Source organism: Daphnia pulicaria, chromosome 12 (genome assembly GCF_021234035.1).
Source record: "Daphnia pulicaria isolate SC F1-1A chromosome 12, SC_F0-13Bv2, whole genome shotgun sequence".
Classification (NCBI taxonomy): domain Eukaryota; kingdom Metazoa; phylum Arthropoda; class Branchiopoda; order Diplostraca; family Daphniidae; genus Daphnia; species Daphnia pulicaria.
Window position 1 is genome coordinate 2,081,619 of NC_060924.1, and position 25,181 is coordinate 2,106,799.

At 40.1% G+C, this 25,181-nt stretch overlaps 5 protein-coding genes across 5 annotated transcripts; 1 reads left to right on the forward strand and 4 right to left on the reverse strand.

Annotated features, from left to right (window-relative positions):
• Positions 1-53: 53 nt before the first annotated feature.
• LOC124316741 (Golgi-associated plant pathogenesis-related protein 1-like) lies at positions 54-3,416 on the reverse strand. Its single transcript, XM_046782687.1, has 5 exons — positions 3,308-3,416; positions 2,443-2,641; positions 2,178-2,359; positions 2,038-2,092; positions 54-148 (listed from the first exon to the last, which is right to left on the reverse strand). Exons 1-5 carry the CDS (start codon positions 3,392-3,394, stop codon positions 54-56), a joined length of 618 nt encoding a protein of 205 aa, XP_046638643.1. The 5' UTR covers positions 3,395-3,416.
• Positions 3,417-4,595: 1,179 nt separating this feature from the next.
• On the reverse strand, positions 4,596-5,806 carry LOC124316534. The gene is made up of 4 exons (XM_046782535.1): positions 5,592-5,806; positions 5,358-5,523; positions 5,161-5,289; positions 4,596-5,104 (listed from the first exon to the last, which is right to left on the reverse strand). Exons 2-4 carry the CDS (start codon positions 5,472-5,474, stop codon positions 4,676-4,678), a joined length of 675 nt encoding a protein of 224 aa, XP_046638491.1. The 5' UTR covers positions 5,475-5,523; positions 5,592-5,806; the 3' UTR covers positions 4,596-4,675.
• Positions 5,807-6,445: 639 nt separating this feature from the next.
• Positions 6,446-8,520, reverse strand: LOC124316742 (Golgi-associated plant pathogenesis-related protein 1-like). The gene is made up of 5 exons (XM_046782688.1): positions 8,279-8,520; positions 7,391-7,589; positions 7,125-7,306; positions 6,934-7,038; positions 6,446-6,532 (listed from the first exon to the last, which is right to left on the reverse strand). The coding sequence occupies exons 1-5, from the start codon at positions 8,363-8,365 to the stop codon at positions 6,446-6,448; spliced, it is 660 nt and encodes a 219-aa protein (XP_046638644.1). The 5' UTR covers positions 8,366-8,520.
• Positions 8,521-13,133: 4,613 nt separating this feature from the next.
• LOC124316152 (N-acetylneuraminate 9-O-acetyltransferase-like) lies at positions 13,134-18,106 on the reverse strand. The gene is made up of 14 exons (XM_046781918.1): positions 17,564-18,106; positions 17,403-17,499; positions 16,831-17,323; positions 16,628-16,765; positions 16,394-16,510; positions 16,213-16,328; positions 15,836-16,132; positions 15,525-15,673; positions 15,275-15,444; positions 14,967-15,203; positions 14,800-14,906; positions 14,481-14,700; positions 14,310-14,412; positions 13,134-14,243 (listed from the first exon to the last, which is right to left on the reverse strand). The coding sequence occupies exons 1-14, from the start codon at positions 17,709-17,711 to the stop codon at positions 14,002-14,004; spliced, it is 2,634 nt and encodes an 877-aa protein (XP_046637874.1). The 5' UTR covers positions 17,712-18,106; the 3' UTR covers positions 13,134-14,001.
• Positions 18,107-19,282: 1,176 nt separating this feature from the next.
• Positions 19,283-23,590, forward strand: LOC124316372. The gene is made up of 6 exons (XM_046782281.1): positions 19,283-19,609; positions 20,234-20,639; positions 21,627-21,800; positions 21,879-22,112; positions 22,492-22,629; positions 22,713-23,590. Exons 2-6 carry the CDS (start codon positions 20,245-20,247, stop codon positions 22,885-22,887), a joined length of 1,116 nt encoding a protein of 371 aa, XP_046638237.1. The 5' UTR covers positions 19,283-19,609; positions 20,234-20,244; the 3' UTR covers positions 22,888-23,590.
• The last annotated feature ends 1,591 nt before the right edge of the window (positions 23,591-25,181 follow it).

The following is a 25,181-nucleotide window of genomic DNA, read 5'->3' on the forward strand; positions in this document are numbered from 1 at the left end:
TAAGGTAAAGTGTCTACGTCCATTTTACTGACAGGAGACACGATTGACAAGTTTTACTCAAAGCATAGAATGGCTAAAAGCTTATTCTTATCTTTTGATGAGGCTGGCTTATTTTTCTGTCCTAGCTCGTGAACTCCTAAATCCAAAACTACACAGAGGAAATAAGAGAATACATTCAATTAAGGTTTATTTGCTTTCAAGTCTTATACAACCCAGTAGTGGCCTGTTGCTTAATACTGTAGGAACTCTATTTATTAATGTCGTAATTCTGATTACAGGTCCAGATTCTGAGCGGAAAAATAAGCATTAGAAGGACTCGTATCGTGTGTACCCTTGTAGCCCACCAGATTTCCATCGTCCTGCATGATGAGGAAGCAATCACCTCCTTCCGCATTACTACGACTCTTCCAACAAAGGACCTTCCGGCTTGGACTTGTCTATGACCGTACTCGTTGTGGGAGTCGAGACATTGTTGAACGATCTGGTTCATTTCGGTGGTAGAGTGGTAAGAGCTCTGTAGAGCATTTTCATTTCTCTCTCGTTTAAGTATTAAGTTCACTTATCATTAATTCACCTGCGTGCTTTTCAATCTGTAGTAGAGATTTGTTTGTACATGGGAACATTTCAACATAGACCCACTCAGGGATTAGTAACACTAAACCAAAAAATTATTTACGCCTGCGTGGGAGTTATAACTTAAAAAAGATTAACTATACTTTTTTAAAATTATCTCTACCGAATAGAATTTTCTTTTTTTTTTTTACATCTCTCCTAGGATTTTAATCAAATTGCGTTCAGCTCTTAAGTGTACTTGTAACTTTTTATCAAATTGGGGTTGCTGTGTTTGTTTAAGTCAATTATGTCGTAGATAAGCAATCCTAGACAGTTTTAGTGTGGGATGGTAAAACAAATAGGTGTGATTACATGGTGATAAAAATAAGATTTTTTAAGCTGTGTCAATTGTGTTGGTTAGCTATATGGGTAAAGTTACCCAATTATTCTGTACAATTATCATTGGGCAAATGGCCACCAGCTCATTATTTAATAGATAACCAGTTGAATATTCCAAACTGATTTTGCGGCATTGCCACCAATTGTGTTGTGAAATATTTACAACTTGGAACAACAGCAATTATGCCTAATACAAATTTTCGGTCTATTCGTCTTCCTCAGCCTCATCATCTTCGCCGGCTTCTTCAGCTTCCTGATCTTCTTCCGCTTCTTCTTCTGCTTCCGGATCTTCTTCCGCTTCTTCTTCTGCTTCCTGATCTTCTTCCGCTTCTTCTTCTGCTTCCGGATCTTCTTCCGCTTCTTCTTCTGCTTCCGGATCTTCTTCCGCTACTTCTTCTTCCTCAGCTTCCTGATCTTCTTCTATTTCTTCTGCTTCTTCCTGATCTTCTTCTGCTTCCTGATCTTCTTCTACTTCTTCTGCTTCTTCCTGATCTTCTTCTGCTTCCGGATCTTCTTCGGCTTCTTCTGCTTCTTCCTGATCTTCTTCTGCTTCCGGATCTTCTTCGGCTTCTTCTGCTTCTTCCTGATCTTCTTCTGCTTCTTCCTGATCTTCTTCTGCTTCCGGATCTTCTTCTGCTTCCGGATCTTCTTCGGCTTCTTCTGCTTCTTCTTCTTCCGGATCTTCTTCTGCTTCTTCCTGATCTTCTTCTTCTTCCGGATCTTCTTCTGCTTCTTCCTGATCTTCTTCTACTTCTTCTGCTTCTTCCTGATCTTCTTCTGCTTCCGGATCTTCTTCGGCTTCTTCCTGATCTTCTTCTGCTTCCGGATCTTCTTCGGCTTCTTCTGCTTCTTCTTCTTCCGGATCTTCTTCTGCTTCTTCCTGATCTTCTTCTGCTTCCTGATCTTCTTCTACTTCTTCTGCTTCTTCCTGATCTTCTTCTGCTTCCGGATCTTCTTCGGCTTCTTCAGCTTCCGGATCTTCTTCTGCTTCTTCCGGATCTTCTTCGGCTTCTTCTGCTTCTTCAGCTTCCGGATCTTCTTCTGCTTCTTCCTGATCTTCTTCTGCTTCTTCCTGATCTTCTTCTGCTTCAGGATCTTCTTCTGCTTCATCTTCTTCAGCTTCTTCCGCTTCTTCTTCAGCCTGTATCAGAAATCACCCAAAGGACCATTTGTTAGTAGAAATAATTTTTCATATATATTAATCAAGCAGAAATAAAAAATCTCACCTCGTTGGATTCTTCCGGTTCGTCACTTACAGTACCAGGCGGAAGAACATTTCCTGCGTAATCGTTATTAAAGTTACCGGTAGGCGAATAATTGTAACAAAAATAGGTCCAGCCGTTCCTTCCAGTTGCCCATCCGACGCCCAGCTCTCTGCTCGCTTTCCACACCACTTGGGTAAAATGTCCTTTTTTCCATGATGAGAATAAAGATAAATTATATTCCTTTCATAGACACATGGTAATCAAAGGTAAGCAATATCTTTATTACCAGTTCCAGAAGTAAATCCTGGTCTATTAAAATTATTATGTTTAATTTCGTTGTACCAATCTTCAACTGCTACCCGGCCGTTGGTAAAACTTGGGTATGCACAGTAGAGGTTTTCGCCGATATTGCCACGGCCAGTGTTGTGTACCATTTGACATCGGTCGGCATTATTTTTTACCCAGTTTTGTGCCATTTTCATCAGCTAGCACACGGTACGAATGAATAAACAGTGACGAGTTTAAGCATGCAAAATATAATCAGGTAAAAGTGCACTTTAACTACACCTAATTTACGTTTTCTGTTTTTATTTCATTTGTTTCAATTCTTAACATGATGATTTGTGATTGGCAGGTGCCATTTCCCGTCCTACCCATTCCTTAGTTTTTTATTCACATGATTCATAAAATTTTAAATATTTATAATTAAATCATAATCTTTAAATTATTGTCAGTAAATTAAATCAGATATGTTTAAAAAAATTTATTTTTGGATTGATCAAAAAAATTAATTTTATTTTTTGAAATTGCAACGCAGCTCAGGTTGATTCGGGGATCGACCACTCTTTGTCCGTTATTCGTCGGAGGAGTAGGTCGTTCTTTTTCGCGGTTTTTCTTTTCACGTGATGACGGGCTCCAATTTTGAGTAAGTTAATTCCATTACTTTTATTTCTCTGTTTGACTGTACTTAATTTTATTCAAACTATTTAGTTACATTTCACTATTTGATTTTACTTCATTTTTTTAAGAAGTAAAAGAACAGTGAAAGAATATTAAGACTGAAGTAAAGTAAATTGGGTAGCCAGAAGCCATGGTATAGGCTACACTTTTATGTACGATTTGAGAACAACATCTTTTTTTTTTTAACTTACCGAATTGTTGATTACCAACGGAGGTGCCCCATGTCTGCGTCGATACTCGTTATGAGCGTCAAGACATTGTTGAACGACCTGATTCATTTTGACGTTAGAGTAGTACTGTAGCTCTGTAGGACATTTTCACTCGAGTCCTATTTCATTTTTATCTCGATTTATCAACTCACCACTGCTGATGGGGTAAGGTTATATTGCCATCGAATCGTGTTTATCACCAACAGATTATTGATATACGAAATAAGTACAGCGTAGTCTATTCCAGTCCAATCTAGTGCATACGTTGAACATTGAACACTTCTCATGTAAAAATGTTTCCTCTAATCGTATTTGGACGCTAACAGGTTCAAAACCGAGCACGTAGGGCGCATGGTTGAAATCGTAATCAGATAATCCTTGCCTTGCACTCATTTTTCTAGAACGTCCTAGAGACTCTAGAAAATCCAGTAATCAACAATCAAATAACATTATCTATAAAGTTTTAAAAGCTGCTTGAACCGAACGAAATAACATCAAGCTAAAGATGGCACTTGAATAAACTAAACTAAAATTTGTAACCGTCATTCTTTTGGTGAGCAACAGTTAAAAGCTCAGCTGAAATCTTGAACAATCTTGAAAACCAAAACAATCTTTATTTATTTCGCCTTTCTTTCCCTTATGTGTTTTTTTTTCCGTATTGCGGACGGGATTTTTATCAGAATCTGGGACATCGCCAACCGTCTTCTCGGCGGATGTCTATTTTTTCCCCCTTCCATTCCACCCGGTTACCGGAATAGCAAACTCTGCTCCGAAGAAACTTTCTTTCAATCATTTGTAGGTTTAGCAGGGTAATAAGGATATCAAGGTGAAATAACCATAAAAGATCAGTTTAATAGTTATTCAGGAATTAAATTAAACTGCCGTTTTTACAAAACACGTAGAAATATCACGCTTTAATATTTGATGTGACGCATGTGACACACACGTCCACTAAACTGACGGTGAATGACGTTATCATTTCATTTTAGTTTGCTTGTTTGAGTAAAATTCAAAACATAACATCGTGTCCAATTGCCACCTCTTACACACACCTCCCTATATAGATTTATCAGCACCTGATACTAACGTTAAAAAAAAGTATTCACTGTTTTGAAATATTTTAAGTTTTACTCCAAGCGTAGGATGGCTAAAAACTGATTTTTATTATTTGATCAGGCTGGCTTATTTCTGCCCTAGATTGAAAATCCCTCAATCCAAAACTATTGGTAAACAAAGGAAACATGATTTTATACATTTAATATCCGTTTATTTGCTTTTAAGTCTTGTACAACCCAGTAGGTGCCTATTGCTAATCACTCTATGAACTATTTATTAATGTCGTTATTCTGGTTACAGGTTTAGATTCTGGGCGGAAAAATAAGCATTAGAGGGACTCGTATCGTTCGTCCCCTTGTAGCCCACCATATTCCCATTGTCCTGCATGATAAGGAAGCAATCACCTCCTTCTGCGTCCCTGCGACTCTTCCACAAAGGAGTTTCCAGCTTGGACTTGTCTACGACCGTGATATGGCCATCGTTGCGCAATTGGACTTGATTGGCACCTTTACCAGCAGTGCCTGTGGCAAACTCAGCCTGGCCACCCTTGTCACGTTTGTAGATGACGAAATTTCCATCTTCCTGTAGGATGGCCGCAAATTGGCGATTCTGCGACATTAGGAATTGGTTGGTGCTCAAATGATATCCGCGTCTCATTCGGTCGCCCATGCAGTTGCGTAGACGGCCGTTGAAAATGGCCTCGACGATTTCAGAAGGTTGCGCCTATAATTAAAGAAAGAAATTTAGCCATCTAATGACAATTCTTTTTAGATACTAACGCCATTGAAGGTTGAACGAACTAATGGCCTGGTCTCGAAAGAATTGACGTCCAAATCCTCCATCGGGATGGCCGGAGCTGCAGAACTACAAGAATTCGACGGCTGACTCGGGTTTGGTGCTGGCTGACACTACGTCAAGTATATTGGGTTAAAACAAATTTTAGATGGAATAATATACTGGGTTTTGTGATAGATACCGAGGCTGGAGGAGGAGTACCAAGCGTAAGTACATTGACTTGATACTGGCCCTGATAGTTTCCGGCTGGCGAATAATTGCAACAGAAATAGGACCAGCCGTTCATCCAGTTGCCCATCCGACGCCCAACTCTCTGCTCCCTTTCCACACCACTTGGGTAAAATTTCCTTTATTTTGTAACAAAATAATCGGTAATCTATTTAATTTAACGATTTTAATTCATATAAATTCTAACCAGTTGGTCTGCCGAATCCGAAAATAGATCCTAGGCCCCCATCGAAACTGTAATCTTTTATTTCATCGTACCAAGAATCTACCGGATTGTTCCCATTGCCTAAACCTCCTGATGTGGCGTAGAGGTTTTCGCCGGCTTGACTGTTACTGCTGTGGACTTGTGGTACATTTTACAGTTGTTGGCATTGGTTTGGGCCCAATATTGTGCCTTTCTCATCAACTCTAAAGTATAACGAAATTATTTTAATACCTTTTATGATTCATAAATATATTTGCTAATTTTCTTATCGATTCGTTGATTACCAGTGGCGGAGCACCGTGCTTTCTACGGTAGTCGTTGTGGGAGTCGAGACATTGTTGAACGATCTGGTTCATTTCGGTGGTAGAGTGGTAAGAGCTCTGTAGAGCATTTTCATTTCTCTCTCGTTTAAGTATTAAGTTCACTTATCATTAATTCACCTACGCACTTTTCAATATGTAGTAGAGATGTGTTTGTACATTGAAATATGTCCGTGAGTTCAACAGTCGCAAGTTCACTTATCATTAATTCAACACGCCGTAGAGATGTGTTTGTACATTGACAAATTTCAACATAGACCCACTCAGGGGTTAGTAACACTAAACCAATAAATTAGTTACGCCTACGTGGGAGTTATAACTTAAAAAAGATTCACTGTACATTTTAAAATTATCTCTACCCAATAGAATTCTCTTGTTTATTTTTTTATATCTCTCCTAGGACTTAAGTCGAATTGCGTTCAGCTCTTAAGTGTGCTTGTAACTTTTTATCAAATTGGGTTGCTGTGTATTTCAAGTCAATTACTGTATGTCGTTGATAAGCAATCCTAGACAGTTTTAGCGTGGGATGGTAAAACAAATAGACCTGTGTGATACTTGGTGATAAAAATCAGATTTTTTAGCTGTGTCAATTGTGTTGGTCAACTATATGGGTAAAGTGACCCAATATTCTGTACAATTATCATTGGGCAAATGGCCATTAGCTCATTATTTAACAGTATACTATCAGTTGAATATTCCAAACAGATTTTGCGGCATTGCCACCAATTGTGTTGTGAAATATTTACAACCTGGAACAACAGCAAATATGCCTAATACAAATTTTCGATCTATTCGTCTTCCTCAGCCTCATCGTCTTCACCGGCTTCTTCTTCACCTTCTGGAGCTTCTCCTTCTTCTTCCTCAGCTTCTGGATCTTCTTCTTCTTCCTCAGCTTCTGGATCTTCTTCTACTTCTTCCTGGTCTTCTTCTGCTTCTTCTTCTGCTTCTTCTTCTGCTTCCTGATCTTCTTCTACTTCTTCTGTTTCTTCTTGATCTTCTTCTACTTCTTCTTCTACTTCCGGATCTTCTTCTGGTTCTTCTTCAGCTTCCGGTTCTTCTTCCGCTTCTGGTTCTTCTTCTGCTTCTTCCGCTTCTTCTTCTTCTTCAGCCTGTATCAGAAATCACCCGAAGGGCCATTTGTTAGTAGAAAGAATTTTTCATATACATTTATCAAGCTGAAATAATAAAATCTTACTTCGTTGGATTCTTCCGGCTCGTCACTTACAGTACCAGGCGGAAGAACATTTCCTGCGTAATCGTTATTAAAGTTACCGGAAGGCGAATAATTGCAACAAAAATAAGTCCAGCCGTCCCCTCCAGTTGCCCATCCGACGCCCAGCTCTCTGCTCGCTTTCCACACCACTTGGGTAAAATGTCCTTTTTTTCAATGATGAGAATTAAGAGGAATTATATTCGTATCATGCACACATAGTAATCAAAAGTAAGTAATATCTTTATTACCAGTTCCAGAACTAAATCCTGGTCTGTTAAAACTGTAATCTTTAATTTCGTTGTACCAATTTTCAACAGGTTTCCGGCCGTCTTCAAAACTTGGGTATGCACAGTAGAGGTTTTCGCCGATATTGCCACGGCCAGTGCTATGTACCATGTCTTGTCGGTTGGCATTATTTTGGGCCCAGTTTTGTGCCATTCTCATCAGCTAGCACACGGCACAAATTAATAAACAATTAAACAACGACGAGTTTAAGGTATTCAGAATAGAATAAGATAAAAAGTGCACTTAAACTAACTAATTTACTTTTTCTGCTTTTATTTCATTCGTTTCAATTCTTAACTGCTGGTGTCAGTGATTTGTGATTGGCAGTTGTCATTTCCCGTTCTACCCCACTACTTTCTTTCTCATCATCTTCTTTTTTGATGCCCATGATGCTTTAATTTTAAAATATTTACAATTAAATCATAATCTTGAAATTATTGCCAGTAGATTCAATCATATGTTTTAATTAATTGTGGTATTAATATAAAAAATTTTTTTTTGAATTTTTGAAATCGCAACGCAGCTCAGGTTGATTCAGAGATCGACCACTCATTTCATTGTCTGTTATTCGTCGGTGGAGCAGGTCGTTCCTCTTCGCGGTTATTTGTATTCACGTGATGATGGACTCGAATTTCGAGTAAGTTAACTCCATTACTTTTACTTCTATGTTTGAGTGTACTTTATTTTATTCAAACTATTCTGTTACATTTCATTGGATTTTAATTCACTTTTTGAATGAAAAGAAGTAAGAGAACAGTGAAAGAATACTTAGAATAAACTAAAGTAAATTGGGTTGCTAAGGAACACTTTTAAGTTAAACTGGGGAAAAAAAAACAGATTTTTTAACTTACCGAATCGCTGATTACCATCGGAGGTGCGCCGTGTTTCCGTCGATACTCGTTATGAGCGTCAAGACATTGTTGAACGACTCGATTCATGTCGGCGGTAGAATAGTAATAGCTCTGTAGGACATTTTCACTCGACTCCTATTTCATTTATACCTCGATTTATCAACTGACCGTTGCTGTTTGAGTAGTAAGGTTTGATTGCCCTCAAATTGTGTTAGATCACCATTGGATTATTGATATGGGTAGAGCGTGGGCTAATTCAGTCCAATCTAGTGCATACATGGCCTATACAACACCTGTATTCGTATTTTGGAGGACGTACAAAGTCTGGATGCTGATAAGTTCAAATCCGAGCACGTAGGGCTTAGGGTAGGAACGTAATATAATTGTCCTAGCCTTGTATTCATTTTTTTTTAGAACGTCCTAGCGGCTCCAGAAAATCCAGCACTCATCAACAATTAAATAACACAATCTTATCCTTTTCGTCGTTCCAGGTTTGCCAGGGAGTTTCAAACAATCCCAATTGCCAGTTTAAATTCCATCGACATTCGCCATGAAACAATTTTGTGATCATCATTCATAGATTCCATTCTTCTTCATTGATTTCCGCTTGTATATTTTCACGTGTGTTGGCCAACAAACAACACGACATATCCGCATACATAATCTACTATACCGCCATCGTGTAAGCAGCGGTGTGATTGTGCGTGCCAGCAGTTCTATTGCGTGTGCTCATCGATTATTTATTTCGCCTTTTTTTCCCTTATGTTTTTTGTTGTTGTTGTACATTGCGGACGGGATTTTTATCAGAATCTGGGACATCACCACCCGTCTTCTCGGCGGATGCCTATTTTTTCCCCCTTCCATTCCACCCGGTTACCGGAATAGCAAACTCTGTGCGCCGAAGAAACTTTCTTTCAATCATCTGTAGATTTAGCCGGGTAACGATATCAAGGTGAAGTAACCATTAAACTGATTAAATGTCAGTTTAATAGTTATTCAGGAATGAAATTAAACTGCCGTTTTCCAAAACACGTAGAGATATCACGCTCTAATATTTTATGTGACGCATCTACACGTAGGCCTACACTTGACTGACAGGTGACGTGACGTTATCATTTCACTTTAGTTTGCTTGTTTGAGTTAAATTCAAGACACCTAACATCACGGCCCATTGCCACCTCTTACACACTTGCCTATTTAGATTTATCAGCACCTTTTTGAAATTGATAAGTTTTACTCCAATCGTAGGATGGCTAAAAGCTTATTTTTATTATTTGATCAGGCTGGCTTATTTCTGCCCTAGATTGTAAATCTCTCAATCCAGAACTATTGTCAGAGACTATTGGTAAACAAAGGAAATATGATTTTATACATTTAATATCCGTTTATTTGATTTTAAGTCTTATGCAACCCAGTATAGTGACATATTGCTTAACACTCTAGAAACTATTTACTAATGTCTTTATTCTGGTTACAGGTTCAGATTCTGAGCGGAAAAATAAGCATTGCGATTGTGGTACATTTTAGTGGTTGGCATTGGTTTGGGCGTTGGGCCCAGTTTTGTATAAAGTGCACTTAAACTACCCAATTTACTTTTACTAATCTTTTATGGTTTATTTCATTTTGTCATTTCCCGTCCTACCCCACTACTTTTTTTCTTTCTCATCCCCTTCGTTTCAATGCCCATGCCATAACCATATAGATAAAAACCGGGTTTTTATCTATACTATGGCCATCTATGATGCATTAAATATTAATATTCATAATTAAATCATAATCTTGAAATTATTGTTAGTAGATTAAATCAGATATTTTAAAGTTAATTGTGGTATTAATCTAAAAAATAATTTTTGAATTTTTGAAATTGCAACACAGCTCAGGTTGATTCGGAGATCGACCACTCATTGTTGTTATTCGTCGGTGGAGCATGTCGTTCCTTTTCGCGGTTTTTCTTTTCGCATGGGGATGGATCCCGATTTGTGTAAGTTTTACTTTTATTTCTCTGTTTGGCTGTATTTTATTTTATTCAAACTATTCTGTTACTTTTTATTTCATTTTACTTAACTTTTTTTCAAAATTAAAAATAAATCAGTGAAAGAATAGTAAGATTAAAGTTAACTAAATTGGGTAGCTAAAAGCGAAGGTATACACTTTTTTGTACGATTTGAGAACATCTTTTTTTTTAACCTACCGATTTGCTGATTACTATCGGAGTATCGGTGGTGCCCCATGTCTGCGTCGATACTCGTTTATGAGCCTCAGGACATTGTTGAACGACCCGATTCATGTCGGCGGTAGAATAGTAATAGCTCTGTAGGACATTTTCACTCGACTCCTATTTCATTTATACCTCGATTTATCTACTGACCGTTGCTGTTTGAGTAGTAAGGTTTGATTGCCCTCGAATTACGTTTGATCACTATCGTGTTACTAATATTGGTATGTGGGCTATTGCAGTCCTATCTAGTGCATACATTGCCCATTTTAACACTTTTGATGTTGTACCTGTATTCGTATTTTGGAGGACGTATAGAAAGTCTGGATGCTGATAAGTTCAAATCCGAGCACGTAGGGCTTAGGGTAGGAACGTAATTTAATAGTTCTAGCCTTGTCTTAATTTTTTTTTACAACGTCTTTGCTACTGTAGAAAATCCAGCACTCAACAAACAAATAACAAAATTTGAAAAATTTTATTAGCTGTTTGAACCGACCGATATAAAATCAAGTCGAAAGATTACATTTGAATGAACTAGACTAAAATCGTTAACAGCCGTTTTTATGGGTGAAGGACAGTAAAAAAAAAATAGCTCGGCTCAATTGCACTAATTTGATCCTTTTCATCGTTCCAAGTTGTCCGGTAGTTTCAAACGATTGCCGGTTCGTAAATTCCAACGACATTCGCCGTGAAACAATTTTGTGATCATCATTCATAGATTCCATTCTTCTTCATTGATTTCCGCTTGTATATTTTCACGTGTGTTGGCCAACAAACAACACGACATATCCGCATACATAATCTATACCGCCATCGTGTACGCAGCGCGGTGTGATTGTGCGTGCCAGCAGTTCTATAGCGTGTGTTCATCGATTATTTATTTCTCCTTTCTTTCCCTTATGTTTTTTTTTGTACATTGCGGATGTGATTTTTTTATCAGAATCTGGGACATCGCCACCCGTCTTCTCGGCGGATGTCTTATTTTTTCCCCCCTTCCATTCCACCCGGTTACCGGAATAGCAAACTCTGTGCGCCGAAGAAAACTTTCTTTCAATCATCCGCTCGATTAGATTGACTGAAAACAGGTTTTCTCTCTCCTTCTCTCTTACTCTATATGCGCATTCACGGCTATTGGTTCCGTCTGCATCGCTTCTCAACAGCCGGAGGAAGTAAAAAAGTTCGATCCCCTTGTGAACGTCAGCAGATTTCGTAAAAGATTACACGCCCAGGGATCGAGTTGAGCAACTTGGCATATCTTAAAAAAAAAAACGGAGCTCTTCTTCTTCTTCTTCCTACACGCGTCCTCGTGTTTATTGCACTTCACGTCTGTGTACAGTTGTGTCGCCGGGCCAGCGCGACACCCTGAGGGTCTCACTTTGAATGGCAAAGTTGCGCAGCAGCAGCATCATTACTAAAATTGTGGAACTTGTGACGACGACGAAAGAAATCACAAGAGATTTGCAGAAACACTCTGATATAACTGTCGAGCTGCATTCACGGATGGCTGGGCAAGCGGGGAAAAAAATGGCGCCAACAAAAAAATTATGAAGTTCGTTCAAAAAAAAATATATAACTTTTGAGACGTAGTTGATGAGATCATGTGAAAAAAAAGAGGCTAGACTCCCATCCAAAAAATGTAGAAGCTCTTATCTCTGAGTCACCTTATCGATTATTTTTCCACACCAGAAAAAAGGCGGTAAATTCAAAAAAAGTTTATTTTTTATCCCAGCAGACGAATCTGCGAGATAAGAGAAGAAGAAAGTGAGCGCTCAACTGGATTAAAACGACTGGTAAAGTAATTTATAGAAAGAACTTTATTTCTAGCTCTTTTTTTTCTTCCCTTATAAAGTGCGATGTGTGAGTGGGTGTTAGATATACTGTGTAAAAGTGAGGAAAGCCAATATTGCTGGGCTTAGATAAGCCCAGCCAAGTCGTGAGAATGTTGTTCGGCAGAGAGAAAGATGTAGTAATGAAAATGGGGATAGATTGTGTATGTAACCCAGAGACGGACACGGGTACATCCTTTTCCGGTTAGAACAGCAACAACACCACCGGAATATAATAGAGTGGCCTATGGCAATCCTACCCCTCTTGTTCGATCTGGCCAGTTGCGCGTTTTCTATATACGACATGATGAAAGATTCGTTCGTGTCATTTCCCTCCGCCTTTCTCTTTTATTCTTTTCAGCCCAACAGAGAAAGAATAGGAGAGGCAATACAAGATAAAAGGGAAGTAGAAAAACTCCAAAGTCTTCCTTTTTTTTTACTTTATGCATCTTTAGATGCATTGCGCTCGGCTTCATCGTTTTTCACGAAAAAGGCAATTTAGTTCCGCACTGTTGGCTTCCCCGTTATTTCTAGATCCTTTCTTTAAAGGTGAATACCGTTTATTTTTTTCCTCCAAAAGATATCATCAAATCAAACAAAACTTGATGGTCCTTCATGTTGTTTTTCTTTTGTGTACCCGGACATCTATAGTATGACGTGCCTCCAAGCGAAAATAACCGTTGCCAAAGTTTGTTGAACGTCTACTATATTATATATCGTTATTCGACGGAGAAGTTAGTGTAATCCCTTTTCATCTTGGCAGGATTCTCTTCTCTTTGTTGTTTTAAAATATTCAGTCGACCCAGTAAAGAGAAAATGTCTAAATCCATTTTAATATACATATCGTCTGTCACTGGCACAGTCAACACACATGTCCATTACAGAGAGAAGGGTGGAAAAAGAACGGGAGCGATTTTTCACGAGAAAAGCTTACGAGGATCAAACAGAAATGACGGCACGCTCGGTTGTTCGTCGTTACACAATATTAGCCAACATCAACTCTCTCTCTCTCAACAATCTATTTTTTCACTCTTCTTCATAAATGTGAATTAAAAAACTCAATAATTGAACAGGGACGTAAGTAGCTGGGGGGGGCGAACGGGCTTTCTTGGTACTTTGCGTCCATAATTTATGGGCTGTCTGCCATATTTTTTCTTCCTCCTTGCCACTTTCCAATCAGCAAAGTGCGCGTTCAAACACTGTGAAACCCCCCCGACACACGGCGCATAGTCACGCACACAATACGCAGACAAACTTCATTCCCCTTTCGCCGGAGCATAAAAACCGACGGCATATGTGAGCGGAATATTCAAATCATTTTGGAATATTAACCTTCCCCCTCTGTGTTGACTCATATTAATCAAATCAAATTTAACACCCCCCCCCCCATCTTTCCCCTTTGTTGCGTACATGTTTGGACAGCACATTTCCTTCGTTTCCCCCCTCCCAAGACTTTGGTACAACATAACAACCTTAAAGAAGAAAATGTATAAATATGTAAGTTTGTTTTTATAAGGAGCCACCACCCACTAGCACCGGGGACAGGTCTCGTTTTGCGTGCGTAATGAATTCTCACGGGAACTGTTTGAAACGTCGTCATCAATTGTCGGGAGAAGAACCCCCTGGAATTATTTGGTTTTGGGATGCGGATGGGATTCCGCAGTCGGCCACTAGCCTCGGAATCAGAACATTCCGTCATGGATGGCGATTGGAACGAGGGCCAGAAAGAAGACGAAGACATTGCGGATGGTTTTCTTCCAATCGGACGGCACGGCTAGTGGCACGAGCTGGCCAGTGATGGTGTGCACTTCGTGAGCTACGCAGACCAAGATGTAGGTGGTGACCATCACGTTCAGCACCGGGTAGTTGGGAATGAGAACCAATACGCCATGCGTGTCGGCCGCCAGCCAGATGTGATATTGACCTGATGTAACAATTTCCCGTGAGTATTTTAATTTTAAATGATTTACAACTGAACAATATAACGAACCGATAAATAATTCCAGGGAAATGCGACCAAACCAGGCGAAAAATGAGGAATAACGAACTCTTAACGGTCCAAAAACGTTGCGCAACACAATGAAACTAATAATCTGTCGTTCGAAAAAGTAAATAAATGAATTAAAAAGGTTAAAATTAAATCAAGGCTCTATTTTGATACCGGTAAAAAGGCTAAATAGGAATGGACTTCGTTGCATTCGGGTTTGTTGTGACAAGTGATGGTGAAGGCCGTGTAACCGCCCAGTCCAATCAAGGCCGCCAAGACAACGAGAAAACGAATTTTCGTCCGGCTCAACAAGTGCTGACGCGTGCTGTCATCAATGAGGCCAAACTTTTGGGCGTTGAGGTACAAGAAACCAAAGATCATGCCATAACAAATGCTGTACAGCACACACACGCCCAGTCGATAAGGAAAAGAATAAAAAGAAAATTGATGATTCAACCGATAGGCGACGGGTAATCGATATATGCAAGCAGACCTGTATCGATCCAGCGACCAGCGGAACCACCACTCGTGAATCTCGTCACTGCTGGTGACAAACAAAGCCTTCCACGGGCGGATGAGAAAAATGGTCTCAAAGAAAACCTGCACAACAAAAGGTTTACAACAACAAAAAGGTTTTGGACGTGTTGAATAATCAATTACCTCGGACATGTAGAGAATGGTGATGGCCCCTATCAACGTGCAGAATTTGATGATGATGTAAAGGTAGGCGAAGGAATTGGCATCGCAAATGGCGGCACTGACTTTCGGCGGAACGGCCAGGACGATGTAAACAACGAGGTACCAGAATGAGACTAAAGGCACGAAATAGTACGACTGATACGGGCGATTCATGCACAGACAAATCACCACTGTCATCAAATTCATCCGAAATAAAACCTGCAATAAAAGAAAGAATTGATTACAGAGTTTCAATTCAATTCGACCCGGATTGTTTTGTTTGTATATACTTGAAATAGACGGGGGAAACTGGCGGTGCCGCCATTCCAAAAGAATGACAGGTGGCCAAAGCCGGTGAGAAAGAGATAGCTGGATACCAAGACCCGCATTTGCATATAGAGCGGAATAACTTGACTGGCTCCCGTCATGTGATAGATCAATATCACCAACTGCATCCATCCTGCCGTCACAACAACAACAACAAAAAGTTAAGTTTTTCCATTGAATACAGACGCGTTTTATTAATAATGGTGTTTTAACCTTTCCATTCGTCCGTTTGATCCCGATGCAGAACTTTGGTTGAGCGGCTCTCTTCATTAAAAAAGAGGCCCAGGGCGAAAACGTAACCGACGGGCACCCAGAAATTCAAATGCGAATAATACTTGTTCTCTTTCATGAAGAAAGTCGTCCTAAAGAGAAATAAAATGGAATCAATCACGTGACTGCCGCTTGTTCGTTCGTTCCTCACGTGAGAAAGTTCCGTCCGTAATCGCTTATTAATTGACCCTTGCTCTTTTGGCTTCTTTCATGATCGATCAGCTTGCAAAAAGAAGAAGAAGAATTCCGCCTACCTATCGCAGAGGTAGAAGTAAGCCATGATGAGCCCAAGTTTTCCCAATGCGGTGACTACCACTCGGCTACTGGATTCCACGTCCTTGACGGCCGCTTTGCGATGAGCAGTTGTGGCCTTCTCGTCGAATCCCTCCGCCACAACTACGGAATGGCCGTTGGCGACGACGACATCTTTTTGGACCATTTCGTTGTCCTCTGCTTCCATTAAGGTCTCGATCGATCTGTACGACTGTTTGCGCTTCTTGAGTCGCGAATCGAAACTTTGGTAGGCCGTCCAAGTTCCAGAGATAGTCAAACTGGAGGGAAAAAGAAAAAGTTTTTGTCCGTTTTTTTCTCGACATTCGAAATGAGCTGGCTCACGCGATGGATCGATTACCACACGAGTAAGATGGTGAAAGTGACGATCTGAAGAGTGGTGGCAGATTCTGGAGAGCGGCAGCACGTGCCGTCGTTGAAATCCATTCGCTCGTTGCAATACATGTTCATTAGCATCTGGGAAAGAGGAAGGATTCGATTATTCAATTAGACACAATTTTTGGGGAAAATTAAATTTTCACCTGAGAGTGATGTTTCAGAACAGGTGGACTCAAATGTAGCCCGTCTTCTCCCGTGGCCATACCGTCTGTGACCAGTCGGGCACTTTTCCATATCTGGAACCGCGAGCCTTCCAAAGCCTTAATTTTGTTTTCAAATAAAAAAGAATGGAAGCCCATCATTCATCACAAAGACCACACGGAACGCCCAATTGTTTCCCGATCAATGCTCCTTTTTTTGAATATTTTAAGTAGTACCTCAAGGGCTTTTCCATTGTATTCGTCGATCAATTCGTTGGTAAGGGATTTTCGAGGTTCATCCAACAAGCTACCGTCGACACGGTCCTGCAGCTTCCATAGTAGTTTCGATTTTTTGTTTGGCCAGTGGTTGGCAGCCTAAGGAAGAATCAAGAAAATAGTGTTAGAATTGTGTATGTTGCTTTATATCACTGTGGACTCACATTTGCTAGCAGTTGGAGATTTTGTGAATAAGCATCTAGAACTATTTGAGATCCGTTGCTGCCTTTGATATTCCATGAGCCGCTGCCAGCAACGACTACATGGGGAACAGATCTGCTAAGGCCTAATTGATTAATCAAATCGGCTGTAGTTTGATTGAAGATGGGTCTCCAGAAGAACATGATCCGTAACGAAAGTTGCGGGTTATTGTAAATGAAGCTCTTGTGGGAATTTTGAAGAGGTAATTTGACATCTTCGTCCTGCTTCCTCTCCTTTTTACTCATGATGGCTGAGACTCTGAATGGTTCATCAATCAGTAATGTATCTAAACTATTTCCACTGCTGTCTGTTGCAACAACCAAGGGTTCAGCGTCTGGGTCCACCAGTCTCAGTGTTTCAAAATAGAGTTGTCTTATTCTGGAGTCACCAATAAAAGCCCAAAAACTGTCCTCTCCAGTCATGAAACGGGTTTTTCTGAAACAGTTATCTGCATCTCTGTTGCAAGAAATTAAAAAAAACAGGTTTGAGTTTCAACATGTTTCGGGAAATGGAAATTTAAGAAGAGAGAACTCACAAGCGAAAAAATGAGTGTATCATGCAGCCGTAGGGTTGCCATTGATTGTTTCCTTGGAACCTGCCTTTTGTCAACAATCCCTGGCATGTATCGGTACCTGAGTATCAAATAAAAAGTTAATTAGTGAGTAAGTGCCACATCAGCGAACAATTGAAAGTTACCGTTCATGAACTTGAGCACACCGTGATATCCCAACAAGCAGCCAACAAGAAGAATTGCCAATATTTTGGCATTCAAGACATTGAATTGTTTGATGATTTCTGAAGAAGATCTGCCACGTTTTGTGGCCGTCGATTCGTCTTCGGCCATGACTACTGTCCCAACTCTTTTCGTTCGTCTATCATGTGCAGTTGTTTACGTGTACACTGGTGAAGAACCTGACAAAGCATCTCGTTGCTGCTTCACGTCAAGGGCAACATGCCACGTACAAAAGAAACTGAGTTGATGCCTTGTAGGTTCGAACGTTGTTATAACCAGTTTAAAACCCTCCCAGCAACGACATCAAACGCCAGTGCTAAGAGGGCACTACACACGTCAATTTCCTTGTAGATTTTTAATAATAGACTAACAAGTATAGAAGGCACACCACTTGACACTAGCCACAACACACACGTGTTTGTTTTGACAGGATTGGCGGCTGCTGCTGCTAAGCAACCAGCAGGGCAATGATCGACAGTTTCTCTTTTTTAAAAAATAGTTGCCAGTCTATCCATTGACTTTTTTTCCTTCTAGACTAGCTGTTTAAACAGCTTGCACCATTTGTTTTATCTGTCGGAAAAATCAGCGCCAGGTCGTTATTCGTTATCGCATGTGAGGACAGGGGAGCAGCCCAGCGTGTAGCAATTAAAAAATAAAATAAAAAAAAAAGTCTTTGGAATGGAGATAAAAATCGTGCTCGCTCATATTTTAATACCGCAAGAATATACACACACACACACAGGTTATAGTCATTCTTGGCTGCGGGAAAATAACTGGCGCTCGTAGATCACGTTTCCGAAAGGGAAAATATATATAAAAGGTCAACGTTACTCATAGTGATTACACGGGAGCGAAAGTAAAACAACCGGCACACGAATTATTTAGACGATGATGTGTGTCATCAAGCAGATATATGCGCCCCCCGTGTAAAACAATACACAAAGAATAGAACATATCCCGGGATATAATTTCACATATCAAATTCTGATGGCTACGTACAAGTTCTCTGGAAAGATTTCTCCAGATGCGTAGGATTTGAGAAAGTGATTCATTTATTATTTCATGATGTAACTTTTGTTATCGTTCGTGAATCACAGATAAAAATTTAAATTTTAACTTGGAACGAAAAATCGGTGTTTATCTAATCCATTCAATCTCACTCATGACGGCCAAGTCTCCCCCCGTTGGTTTTGCGAAAAACTACCGTTTACTCAAGTCACTCTATGAATACATCATCAAAAAAATTTTGTTTTTAAAAAACACGGGATTGAGAAATAAGAGATGACGAATCAGATATATTGTAATAAAAATAGCAAATCCCCTCACGAATTTCCCAAATCTTCTTCTTCTTCTTCTGGTATAACTATACAGTAGCCCCCGGAGGGCTAAACCACCTCGTTTCGTGGTATTATGAATAAATAACAACAACAACAACCAAAATCATTTTTTAAAAAATAAGAAGAAGGTATGGATGGAATAAATAGGAGAGTCTGCTGTCATTCCGCAGCGAAAAAAAAGGCCGGAATAGCCCTGTGGCAATATCTTGGGCGACTCCGCCCACCCTTAAAAGGAAGTGGATGCACACCTTTTGTTTAGGGCGGCGGTCGGAGGAGGAGGTAGGTAACTACAGCACGAATGACTGGAGAGAGAGGGAGACCAAACCAACAGGTGAGACTCTGCCAAGGCTATTGAAGAATAGACTCTCAAGGTAGACAGCAGTTTCTTCACCAGTGTCGAATCGACAGCCGACTGGCATGGACATGACGAAAAACTAACTCTTTCGTTCAAAATCGACGATTATTTGGTGTGAAAATTGTTCAGATTTTCTCGCTTCATTAGTTGATTCTATTTCGTGGTTGTTGTTGTGTGTGTGCTGTGTGGGGTTTTGTGTGTGTGTTGTGATTTCATCGGCGAGTGACTCAGCGGCGCCACCTTTGTCATTTCTTCCACGACCAAATAGAAGACGAGGCCGAAAGAACCTTGAACACTCCCGTCACGCTCTCCTAAAGGTAACTTTGAAATAAAGGCGGTTGTGTTTTATTCAGTAAAATTTAAAAACAAATTGTGCAAAGTGTGTGGTGGGCAAGCCTGGTATGAATATACAGATTGACCAATCGTTTTGACATTTTCCAAGTATATTCAGTCAACCCACGGGGCTATATAAATGTTGGGTTTGGTTCACCAGAAGGATTTGTTCATTATTTTTATCTTGAATTTCCATAAAAAGGAAAAGCCCTACAAGGCTAGTGGGGAAGCTGCGTCTATAGTAACTTTCACTCGATTTCTATCAAAAACTTGTTGTATGTTCGTATAGTGTGTATATAAGCCCATCCAATGAAGGAAACATTCCTCCTCAGTTTCTTTCTTCCTAAAGTTAACCAAAAGAAGAAGAAGAAGAAGTGAGTCCTTCTTATTATGGTAGTGCCACTTTCACTATTTCCTTTCTCCTTCAACAACAACTATACACACATACCGTTTCTCTTCGCGCGACTTCCCGCTCTGACGGGCTTTGAATTCTTTAGATATTTATTCGTACCTAACAAGAATTGAGGCCACGTTGGTTTTTTCTCTTAAAGAGAAAGTGGTCAACTACGTGTCTAAAACATTTTTAACTTTTTTGTATGTACCTATAGGGCTTTGAAAAATGAACCGTTACGAGTCGGCGTATCGAGATTACACGATTCAAAGAGGGGGAGCAACAGATTCGGCAGATGAGTCGACTTTGTATCCCCAGCGGCCGGAACGGAGCAAAAGCGGTCGAGCCGGAAGGGCCATCCGCGGTGTCAAAGACACCAACAGCGACAGCAGCGCCGAAAGTCACCTGGGTGGTGGTGGTGGATTCGACGCCAACAGAATGACGACACAGGCACAGACCAATCCGGGATTTTCCAGTACCGACGAGGAAAGTTTCATCCAGCAGCCGAATCACGTCCATCGCCATCATCAAATTTCGTCGCGTGAACTTTCAGATCGCAGCGGAGGAGAGAGAAGCAATCCAGACTTTTTGGTGGCCAACGACGCCATTCAAACTTACCAGAGGTATACTATACTATAGGCCTATAGACATCAATTAAGGTCAGCCATTTTTCTTCTTCTTCTATTCTATTCTAGCCGAAAAATTAAGGTCGGAACAAACATCACGGAGGTCTCTTATTATTCAATCAAATTTCTCTCCTCTTTTTTTCTTTCTTCTAAACAAAAGATTGTACCGTTATTAAGTCAACATATAGGGGGGGGGGTCACACACACAGACATTTTTGTGAACAAATTCCGGGGTGAAATGAACGCCGTCGTTTGTGACTGCGGTTGTTGTGCATAGCGACGACATTTTTTTTTTCGCGCAGATTCACGCGGCCTCCGGCATTTGTTTGTCTTTTTTTTTGTACCTTTCTCTTTTATAGTGTCAAGAAAAAAGGGAAAAAACAAAACAAAAAGAAGATGAAGTTTTGAACAGTTACATTTTGCCACCAAGACAAAACGTTGAACCCGGAGATGAGCTTGTTTCGTGAGCTGCTGGGAAGACCAGAACTAACACCCACCGAAGTCAAATTGAGGTGCAGCAACAAAAAAACCGAAACAACAACTTCTGTTGTTGTTTCTCATTAAATTAAAAAACAGCCCCCACCCGATCGGATACAGGAAACTCACATGAGATTTTTTTGGCTTCTGGTCAGCGTTTCGTATTAAATTAACCGGCGCATATACACGTGAATATATACGGGAAAAACGATCTGGGATTTGTGTGGTCAATTGTTCGCACGCCACTTTTCTTTCACGTTGGACAGCAGTCTGGACGACGGGAAACTTGCGGTCACCGACTCTTTTTCTTTTCTGTTGTCCCGCCGATGGTATATATCCATCCATCCCCCCAGGGGCGGTATATCCATCTTTATAATATTTCCAGCCAGGCTATTGAACTCTATTTTATCTGTCCAAGAAGAACGTGTGTTGTTATTCTTTTAAAAAAAGAAGAAGAGAAAAGACAATTTGTTACGTGATTTTTCTTCTTATTTTATTTTTTGGCAGATCGCCAAGTTTGGGAAGTGGTTCCCTGTCGATGGATGAGCGCCGGGAACGTGAATATCACTACGGCCAGCACGACGAGAACAATAGGTCGAACACGTCTGTCGATCACGAGGTGCCCGAGATCTACATCCCGCAACCGGAATTCCTCACGCGGATGCCCACCTCGGAACTCAGGTGAAATTTTCTCTCATCCATCCGCATCCGCTCCGAATTTTTTCAAAAATAAAAATCGGAAAATTGGTGTCATTTTAGTCAGGGATCGTACAGGACGTACAGGACGGCGCCTCCATACACAGAAGACGCCACTCTACGTTCGAAAACGTCCAAACGAGGCGGGATCGTGATCGAGTCGTCCAGGGCGCCCCACCCCATGTGCCCAAACACCCGCAGTTGCTGCTGTCTCATGTTACTCTTCAACCTTGGCCTTTTGCTCGTCTGTCTCGGTTTCGTCATCGTCCTACAGCTCAACGATCCGCCATTCGTCTGGTACTACTACTACGTATACTACTATATACCCATGATTATTATTACATCAAAAACAAACGAGCGGCGCGAACTTTCGAACTTTTTTTTTTTTTGGCGCTCAATTTTCGTTTCAAAAATTTTTTGTTTTTTTTGTCTGTTCTTTTTATGGGCATTTCGTGCGGACGGCCAATTAAATGCGAAAGGTGTCGGTTAAAAGAGCACCGATGAGTAATCAAGCAGTTAAATTACGTCACAAGTTTTCTCCTTTTTTATTTTTTTAATGGCCGCGAGGTCGTTAACAAAAAGGAAGATAAACGGTTGACCCGCGCCACACTTTGTTGTTTTTTGCCTTGACTCGTTGGTTTGGTAATAATTATCGATGATTTTCTTCTTTCGAAAGGTATTTGGGAGTGTTTATGTTGGTCTTTGGCTTCGTCAGCCTGATTATCGGCCTCGTATTCTGCGCCTGGATGTGCCGTGAAGGCTCTCCCGACGCCCCTCTACCGCCCAACAGCGAACTCTATTGGACGCATCACTGGTAAAATGATAGAGACTCACCTTGATTGGCCAGCTCACCTCCTTTAGATGATTACTAAATTTTGTTATCGGTGTCGAATTAAGGCGCAAGACGATCTACCTGCCGGAATCTCATGGCCGTGTTCACGAAACAACCGTCAAGACTCCCATTCCGGAGGAGGAGCAGTATCCATACGCGGATGAAAGCGATTCGTACAGCGGTGGCGACGGCCAACCGCAACGCTACCATCACCACAACAACAATCACGGCCGCTACTAAACAACAAAATCATTTCATTTCAATGGGACATTTTTTTTAAATCTTCTATACCCTTTTTTCTCTCTTCTTTTTGGGTGAATTTCAAAACTAAAAAAATAATCCGGTAAACACACAAATAAGGCCCTCTCACTCACTGCTGGAAACGATCAAGTTGCCAAAATAATCAATGGATTTATAGGCCTTACCTAATTAATATTAGTCGATGACGCAGTTGTGTGTTTTTTCTTTGTTAACCCCTCCCTTTTTTTATAACATTTATTTCTTACTCCCCCCCAAAAAATGGCTAAAAAAACAAACAAACAAACAAACAGACAATTGTAAATATTTTTGTAATAGTCACGGTTTCATAATCTCGGCGGGACGCGCGCATCCGGCGGAAGAGCTTTTGTCAGTCTTCCTCTTTTTTTTTACATTTTTCTTTCACTCCCCCACAAAAAAATCTTTTGCGATTTACTTTTTTTTTTAGACTAAACAAAAACTCTCTTTTTTTTTAAATTAACCGCGTCCTCGAAAAATTAAACAAATTATTAATATTTGTGTAATTAATGAATTAAAATGACCCCCCTTTCAAAGGATTAAATTCCGGCATTTTATTTTGATCGCATACTCTGGGTTTATTTCATAATCCCAACAACAAGAAAAAAGAATTTCAACATACAAAAAAAAAAGAAGCGAAAAAATACAACACAATCTATTTGGTATATATACGATCTATTTTATTTCTTAATTCTTTTGACCTTTATTTTATAAGCGCACAAAAGAAATTAATTTTCCGTTTGGAATTTTTTTACACGGAAGAAAAGGGAGACCCCCCTCTGAGTTTTTGATTCTTCTGAGAGTTCATTAAAATTGTTTTTAAAAAGAAGAAAAAAAAAGAAACAATTGGGAATTTTAGACCCGCTGTCCGCAACAAGTTCCGCACTAAATCCCATCAGCTCGTAATTATTTCAAGGGCAAAAGTGTAGACGCCAGTGTGTGTGTGTGTGGCGAGAGAAATAAAATAATAATATAGAAATAAAAAGAAAGAAGTAATAAGCGCGTTGTGTTGTAATAAGGCCGGGGACATCACGAAATCTACTGGCCTGATATGTAATACACCCCAACTTGTGTCTATGTTATACTCTGGCCGATTGCTGGATAATATTCGTATAATATCAATTGGCTGGAGGCCATTTGCTAGTTTTATTTCTAAGTGTAAAACTGAGCATTGCACTGGCCTTATTATTTTATCAACTACACCACAGAGTACTACTGTGAGAGAAGGTACGTACATATCATTTTTAGAAAAATTCCAGCCCAAAGCGTTATTGCCCTTTTAGCTGTTTTGTGTTTGGTTTTATCCTGAAATAATATCGGATATAAATATTATCTACGTAAAAGGTTACGTGGTAACCGAGGTATACATCGCTCGAGGGCTTTCACGATCGCGGGCAAATGTATTTAGTCCTCCTCACGTAAAGCTAGCCCTGTGCGACGACGGTAATAAATTGCAACCTTGGTCATCCATTTTTATTTGAGAAAACCAAACCAAAAAAGACCGGGACTGTTTTCACAATTTTTTTCGTCTGGCGACTTGATGAATTCAACTCAATCTTGTCTTCTCCTATGGTATGCTGGTTACTAATGGGCCGGCTGTGTAATTCCGCATTTTATAGTCGGCACGGGATTGATCATATTTCAGACATTTGTCAGCTGACGCTGTGGACACGGTGCACTCTCAATCGAATTTGCATATAGGGAACGAGTTTTCTACTTGCGGTCGACAAAGGAAGGGGTAACCGACCGACAATTTTCAAACAGAGAGCTCGCTAACTGTTGTATACAGGACCCAAATATGGTCGATTACCTTACTGAGAAATCGCCAACAGAATTTTTCAACTCTTTTTTTGGACTTCCTATAGACAGGAGCTGATTTTGCAAAGGAAATTTGAAAATTTTAACTTTCTCTTTCCTTGATAGAATTTTTTTTGAAAAAAAAATAATTTTTAAATGGAAATAAAATGTCCGCTGGTCGTTTTGGTCGAGCGATTGAGCTGCTGCACGCTTCGGCAACCATCCAAATGGATTCTATTAGGCTATTTGTATACGAATGCAATTCAAATGCAACAAATCACTTATTTCTCATTATGCATACGAGGACATTAGGTTCCCTCTGAATGGGGTGTCACGTTTCTCGTTGAAATACATTAAAAAAACCACTTTCTAAACTAAAAAAAAAATATTATTGCATATGAACTGTGAGCTCCGTCTATGTTTTCTCATAAACAGGCAACAAGTTAAAATATTCATTGGAA